Source organism: Mus caroli, unplaced genomic scaffold, assembly GCF_978045245.1.
Source record: "Mus caroli unplaced genomic scaffold, Mus_caroli_1 scaffold_15, whole genome shotgun sequence".
Classification (NCBI taxonomy): Eukaryota; Metazoa; Chordata; class Mammalia; order Rodentia; family Muridae; genus Mus; species Mus caroli.
In genome coordinates, this window is record NW_028227270.1 from 71,348,593 (window position 1) to 71,356,322 (window position 7,730).

General features: G+C 49.7%; 1 protein-coding gene across 1 annotated transcript; it reads right to left on the bottom strand.

Annotated features, from left to right (window-relative positions):
• Positions 1–1,466: 1,466 nt before the first annotated feature.
• LOC147001006 (sperm motility kinase X-like) lies at positions 1,467–6,433 on the bottom strand. The gene is made up of 2 exons (XM_085830846.1): positions 4,930–6,433; positions 1,467–1,648 (listed from the first exon to the last, which is right to left on the bottom strand). The coding sequence occupies exons 1-2, from the start codon at positions 6,416–6,418 to the stop codon at positions 1,467–1,469; spliced, it is 1,671 nt and encodes a 556-aa protein (XP_085686972.1). The 5' UTR covers positions 6,419–6,433.
• Between the last annotated feature and the right edge of the window lie 1,297 nt (positions 6,434–7,730).

Sequence of the window (7,730 nt, forward strand, 5' to 3'; positions counted from 1 at the left end):
ATGGGGCTGGAGGAGGGGTCCAGCAGGGCTTAATTCCTAGCAGAACTCTTGGGGAGGAAACATCAAATAGAGCCTTTAACTGGAAGCACCAGCAAAGGGAAGACATGGCCCACAGCTCCTGAGTCCTATGTCTGTTGAGAGGAGCAGGTGTGGAGGGGCAGCAGACTCTGATACCTAGTAGAGTATGTGGGGTTGTTGTGGGTAAGAGGGGAGACATGTCTCAGGCAAAACATGACACCAAACAGTGTATGTGAGACAGAAGTGGATGAGTCCCTTAGAGCCTACAGTGGGTGCTGGGGCTATGTGGGGTGTTCTGCAAGGCCTGGTGCCCAGCAGTGTTCATGGGGCAGGGGCAGGGTCTGCTCACATCCAGTAGTGTACGTGGAGTGGAGATGGTGTGGCAGCTCTAGGCTTTCTACTTTCCAAGAACGGCTTATTCTATGACTTTAACAGCTTCCATGTGAAACTGTTTTAGTCATTTAAGGTGGGTCTGCTGCTGGGCTCCATGGTCACTTCCATGTGTTAGGTCTCTGTCCTTTCCCCTTAGCACTTCCTGCATCACTGAGGCTCTTGGGAAGTGCTGGAAGCACAAGTGCACAATCACTTCTGACTCCGGCCATCTCTCCTTGGTCTAAGCCTAGTTGCTTGCTCCATGTGATGTCAGACTGTCATTCTGCTAAGTCTACAGATGAAATTCAAAAGATCTGTCACCTGAACAACTGTGCTGCCAAAGAAGAAGGACATCTAAGAATCTATATCCCTTTAGATTTCTCTCAGACATGCATTGCATTGTTATAAATGCAAATTATATTGGGTTTCTACTTCAGGACCACAGCATTTTTTTTCTTGCAAATTCTATCTATGTGATACCAGTGAGAGTACCTGGAGGCCCCAAGTTTCCATCTTCACATTAGCATTTGCACCCTGGAACTGGGGGTCCATGGTCACTGTCTTCAGGAGATCCAGTCCAGCAGCAGGGCACAGACATGCGCTCACTTCTCAAGGCTCCACTGAAACACTTTCTTAGTCTGCTCAGGCAGGTTTTCTGAAGCATCTGTGAGGTCAGACAGATGTGAGTGACCTGCAATGTGAAATATACACAAGATCAAATCAGAGGCGCTGGGAAGCCTACCCAAGGGGACCCACCTGCAGACCCCAGATTTTGTGGAGAATTAGAAGAGGCTCTGGTCTTTGCTTGGATGCTGGAAGAAAGACCACATCATCACCCAGGACAACATTTTGGCCAGAGCCCATGAGCTGCTTGGAGCCTCAGAAAATAACTTGCTGGTCTCCCCAGTAAAAGGGAAGATAGGAGGTGTTCTCTATCATCACTGGCAATAGTAGGGAGCACAGGGCTCAGGTCAGGAAACTCCTGGCTATGTACCTACAAAAGGAAGGGAATTCAAGACAAATGGAGAAGAGGGCAGAAGGCCTCACATTCTCCAGAGCCAGAGTCTATGGCCTCTTCAGCGAACAGCAAGTTTGTTACACACGCCATTAGGGTTAAAGGGGACTGCAATGCCTGTATAGATTTCCTTTGTGTTTTCTTTAATACGGAACTGCTGCTGCTCCGGCCTGAATATACCAGCAAGGCCAGCTCGGAGCCCTCTGTCTGTGGACTGGAACTGCTGCTGCTCCTGCAGCAGCTCTATGAACACATGAGCAGGAACAGCTCCAGATCCACGGCGCCTAAACGGGGGCTCTCTGCTCTCTGGTTGCTCGCCTCACACTTGTGCAGCTAGGCAGGTTGAAGACACCCTGAAAATAATCTTCCACAACAGAGCCTGTGGAACAGCTTCAGAATCGAGAGGAGAGACAATGGTGCCTCAGAGCTGCCATCCTGGGCTGGGGCCAAAAGGTGTGGCTCACAATGCAAGCTACCCTGACCAAACATCCTCTATCCTGAAGTGTAAGATAAGAAGCATCCCTGAGACTTGCTGTCCTCCCCAGTGAGGTGGACATGAGTGCAATACCATAGGATGAGATGACCCCACCTGCTCCCTCCATCATTCCTCATCTGACTACTCCCCTCAGGTAGCAAAGGCAACAACACTTTCCAGAACAGCAGTGACAGACAGCAACCATGCCACAGGAAGTCACCCTTTGTAGTGCCTCTTCTGCATCCCTGAGACCCATCTTCTTCTTGGAAGACTACTGAGCTTCCTGGGAGCCTGACATGTGACTGGGAGCCGGAACGCACAACTCCTCCTTGCCCGGGCCCTGGCATCAGTAGGACTTAAGGCCTGACTCAGTATTTACCTACTCACCTAACCCTGTTCTGGCCCCATGAGCAAGCTGTTCAGTATCTCTGACCTGTTTCCTGGGCTAGGCTGTGAGGCTCACCTGTGGTCACGGTTCTGGAATCCAAAGAAGATGGACTTGGTGGCCACTGGTGACAGGACAACATAAACCCCATTTGTCTCCATTGATTTCAGAAAGAAAGCCACCAGTTCCAGGAACTAGGTAGTAGGTCACCAGATCCAGGAACAGCCTGCAGATAACCACAAGAATGGGGAGACAGCTAGGGATGGGCCATCTGTACTGGGCAGCCCTATCTCATCCTGTGGTTAAACGGTCACGACATAGGAATTGTGACCACTGGCCTCCTGGCACAAGCCAATCAGAAGCTGACCTCTGTGGCCTCCCCAGCACCCATCAATGAAATGTTGATTACTTAACCTGCTCTCTAAATATAGAACTAACATAGTTGCCAATCAAAGTTAAAGTAATGTCACTGTTTGGCCCCCCACCAATCACATTCGAGATTACCTAGTCCTTCTAGAGAGTTTCTCTGGTTCCCTATCAGAAGGCCTGCATGCCCTTGGTCACCATTTTGAAGAATGGCTGACCCCTGCATGCCAGATGTTTCTGGGGAATAGAGGTCTTCACCTTTAATACTATCTGAGTCTGCAGTCTCCCTTCAGCAATTTTCGGACCCTATGGTGCAGAATGGCTGTCATGCCCATATAGGTACCAGGGGGAGGTTTTTCACCCTTGTCAACACAAGGTTCTCCTCCACAAGGGTCTGGGGACAGGATCAGAGAGGAGATATGCTACATACTACCTGCCTAAATGGCCCCAGGGTCCCTCCAAAGCTGCACCACTGCCTTCTCTCAGTAACGTTTGCTCCTCTCTGTAAGGCAGGGGCGGTGACCAAGCTGTGCTTGGGATCAAGGTAGCCTGGCCTCGGTAGCCTTATGCTCCCCTGCTCTGCACTCGGGCCAGTGACGAGGTTAGACCAGACCCCTGAAACCTGTCTTCTCCCAGAGGCCAGTTCTTAGTGGGCTTAATAACACTGAACTCCTGTGGGCAGCTGTTCATCACAGGGAGAAGCGCTCCACTCGGAAGGTGCCTACAGCACTGCACACAACTCACACACACAACAAAAACACAGCTGATGTGGCTGGCTGAAACTCCCAGCCCAGTGCTGATCAAGGTTTCCATCTCGACCTGGCCCCAAAGGTGAGCACTGGCTATAACCGAGTTCAGTAGCCACCAGCAGTGCCACATGAGACCACTGTGCCGCAGGCCTGGCAGAGTGCCAACTCAGAGGCCCGGCCAAACGGGGGAACATTTCTTTTTCTCTTCCGCCTGCTGGCATTGTCCTGTCAGGCAAAATACAGACTTGGATGTGATAAGTTAAATTAAAAAAAAAAAAGTCATCACACAAAAGGTCCCTTCCTTTCTTGATTTGTTGGACCAGCATGCAGTGGGGTCCGGTCTCCTGGCCTGAGAGGGAATCAGGGACATGGGACATGTGGCAAAAGCAATAGCAGTCAGAGGAAGTCAAGGTGAGGCAGTGCAGCTGTCCTTGGGGACACTGCACAGATCAGGGTTCCCAAGCTTAGCTCTACTCCAAGTCCTGGGGTACAGGAACCCCATGGAGCTAAAACCACACCTATCCTGTCTCCCCACACACCCCCTCAGGGGCATCTGCCAACCTAGGATCACAGATTCCTCTTCCCCCACATGAAAAACTACCTCTTGGGGTCCAGAAACCTGACAGGGAAAGACAGACCTGCAGAGCAGGAAGATGTGAGTCTCCGAAAATGCCTTCTTATTGCCTCCCCTCCCCCATGGGACACAAGGGGGCTTCTTGCCCTTAGGCAGCTCTGGCCATCCTTTTGACTCACTTTTGTTCTGAGCAGGACGCAGTGGAAGTCTAGCCCCAGGCCTTATTTCTTCATCCCTGAGATTTCCTGTGGAGAAACCTATGGCTGTTAGCTTACCTCCTCCATGGCAGGACAGCGGCCTCTGTGATGGACGTGCAGTCACATGGCCACCTTGCTGGCTCCTGGTGCAGCTGTCTCAGTCTGCATGAGGCTGACCCCCATCCCCATCGTCAGCATACACAGAGGCCCAACGCTTAAAAGCAGACAGACACACAAAGACTCTCTTAATGACTTCGAAGAACACAGGACTTGACTGTGGCTCACATTGCTGTGACACAGCTCTCTCACTGAGTCTCCCCCCACCCCACCCCCAGTCTGAGCATGTGACCTCTTTAGGCAACCCTTTCCCCCTGCCTCTGCAGCCTCTCACCCTCTGCTGGCAGTCTCTAGCGAAACCCTTTCAGCTTACACAAGTAGGTGATGCTTTGGGGCCGTTCCTTCTGAACTCATGGAGGTGTCAATTTGAATGCCCCACAAACGGGACAGTTATCCTGTTACCAATTGTAAACGGCAGTAGAAATACATAAATAATAAATGCCCCGGTCCACCTTTGTCACCCCATGTACCTCGTTTTGTGTGACTTCATTGCTTTGCCCCTCCACCGGAGTCACTTTCTTCTGGAAAACCTGGCTTGTTTGTTGGGCTGGCAGGCAACAGCATAGTCTCCGCACACAATTCCCCATCCTCCTCTTAACCCTCTTCCAGCCTTGGTGTAGACTGTGGGAAGAGCCTGTCTTTGCGCTCTGCGCTTGGGCACCTGAGAATTTTTCTCCAGAAGGTGTTTCCTGACGGGACCCATGCCTGTGATTCTCATGTGTGCCATTGGTGGTCACACTCCAGGGCGCGTCCCTGGAGTTCTTTCCAAATGGCATATTCTGGGGTGCTCTGTAGGATACTTCAGGAAAAATATCCTCTGAGGATGTGTTTCCTAAGGGCACACCTTTGGAGGTCATGCTGGTCTCCCAAAAGCTGCTGTTCATGAGCTGAGCAGCCACGGGAGCATGCCGGGGATGTGTGTCCGGAAAAAGAGTTCTCATCTGCTGGCAGCACGGGACGTCAGGCATGCTGGGGCTTTTGCAGCCCTTCTTCCTTGAAAGCTTGGCATTGTCAGACACGTGGTCTCTGGTTGTCAGGGTGAAGATGTGAAGAGCAGACTCGCTCCCTGTCCTCTTTAGGGGGAGATGGAAGGTGGGTGGGCCTTTGGGTGTCATGGCAACATGTGGCACAGGCTTTGTTTGGTGCCCAGCGTTGTCCCCCCAGGGTGACTGATGTTTTAAAATTAGGTAAGTTGCCATGATGTTATTGAATTTTTTTTCACGTAAAGACTCTCTGATGTCCTTGGCACTGTAACCCATAGCCCACATAGCCACTACAATGCTGGGGGCTGGGTTGCCAGGGAATGCCTCCAAAGAAGATGCCAGTTTGGAAAGGTCTTCACCACCCCTGAGCCACTGGTGCTGCATAATGTCACAGATCTTGGGTCTCTGGTCTGGGTCCACGGTGAACAACTGCACGATGAGGTTTGCAATGTGTGACGAGAGCATGGGTGGGATGGAGTACTTGGGGTTCAGCATCTTCTCCTTCATCTGGGAATAGGTCTTTGCCTCAAAAGGGAAGCGCCCTGTCACCATCGTGTACAAAACCACCCCCAAGCTCCAGATGTCGTTGGCCTGCGCGTCGTATTCCACGTCAGTGAAAATCTCCGGAGCACAATACTCCAGGGTGCCGCAGAACCCCTTGAACCTCTGCCCGGATGTGACTTTGATGGCCAGGCCAAAGTCACACAGCTTGACACTCCCTCTGCCATCCAGCAGGATGTTGTCTGGTTTGATGTCCCTGTGTGCGATGCTGTTCTCGTGGCAGTAGTTGACGGCACACACCATCTGTGTGAAGATGCGGTGGGTCTCTTCCTCCTGCAGACAGCCCACCTTCTCGATGTGGCTCACCAGGTCTCCCCCAGCAGCGTGCTCCATCACCATGTAGGTGTGCTCTCTGGTTTCAATGATATGGAACAGCTTGATGATATTTGGGTGATCCAGGGACTTAATGATGTCGATTTCAGTCATGATAACAGAGTCGTTCTTCTCGCCCCTTTCCAGGACCTTGACAGCAACCCAAACCCCAGTGTGGAGGTGGCAGGCCAGCTTCACCTCGGCAAAGCTGCCTTTGCCCAGGGTCCTGAGGATCATGTAATGATCGGTGAGGGTCACCTCTTCAGGGGGGCTGGCCTCCAGCTCCAGCTGCATTGTCACCTCCTCCCTTCCCTTGCCTGCAAGTTGCTCGGGGATTTCGCTGACAACACCTGACAAGAACAGATTATTTAAAATTAAAAACAGGTCTAGGAGGAAAGCGTATAGCTACAAATTCCTATATCACAAAATCAGAGACATGTCAAACAACCCCATGATACACTTCAAGGTCAAAGAACCAAAAAACAGTAGGTGACAAGGTATGATAAAGATCAAACCTGGAATCAATGATCTAGAAACTAAAAGAGTAACTTGAACGGTTAAAGAAGCAAAGTCAGTTACTTAAAACTGATAAAACCAGTGCCCAAACTAAGAGAGGGAAGACACACATTAATAAAAGTAGACACTAGCGCCGGGTGTGTGATGGCGCATGCCTTTAGTCCCAGCATTTGGGAGGCAGAGGCAGGCGGATTTCTGAGTTCGAGGCCAGCCTGGTCTACAGAGTGAGTTCCAGGACAGCCAGGGCAACACAGAAAAACCCTGTCTCAAAAAAAAAAAAAAAGTAGACACTAAAGATTGCAAGATGGTAGCACATATGACTAAAACCTAAAGAATCATCAGGAAATGTTTTGTAAATCTATACTCCATTAAATTGTAAAACTAGATAAAATGGACACATTTCTAAACACATATGGCCTGCCAAAAATGAACAAGAGCATACAAAATACCTAAATAAATAAATAAATAACAAGAAATGTGGTTGAAATATTAATGAAGAAATTAAAAAAAAAAAAAAGCTGGGCAGGGGTGGTGCACATCTTTAATCCCAGCACTTGGGAGGCAGAGGCAGGTGGATCTCTGAGTTAGAGGCCAGTCTGGTCTACAGACTGAGCTCCAGGACAGCCAGCGCTACACAGAGAAACCCTACCTGGGGGATAAAACAAAACAAAACAAAACAAAACCCAGGACCAGATATAGTCATGGCTGAATTCTATTAGATCTTTAAAGATGATACCGTGTTCTTCAAACTATTCCATAAAATGGAAGGTAAGGGACACTTCCCAATACATTCCACAAAACCAATATTACCCTTGTGCAAAAATTAGATGAAGGCACAATAAACAGAAAAAAATTACAAGTCAATTCCCTTAAACATAGATGTGAAAATAGTCACACCAGATTCAACAACCCATTGGCGCATCCAAGAATTTAAGGATGGTTCCATATGTACAAATTGATGAAGAATACAGCATGCATAAGAACCCAGATCAAAACCACATATTCAGTCATAAGAACCAAGTTCAATTCTTAGGAAAAGAGGGGGGCCTAGAGATGACTGTGTTACATGTGACAAGCCAGTCTCACAAAG

What these genes read in the sequence shown, in the direction of transcription:
- LOC147001006 (XM_085830846.1), bottom strand. Translation starts at nt 6,418, where the DNA reads ATGCAGCTGGAGCTGGAGGCCAGCCCCCCTGAAGAGGTGACCCTCACC. An exon ending in TTCTGGAGAAAAATTCTCAG is followed by an intron (nt 1,649 to 4,929) that starts GTGCCCAAGCGC and finishes ATGTGTTCATAG; the next exon opens with AGCTGCTGCAGGAGCAGCAG.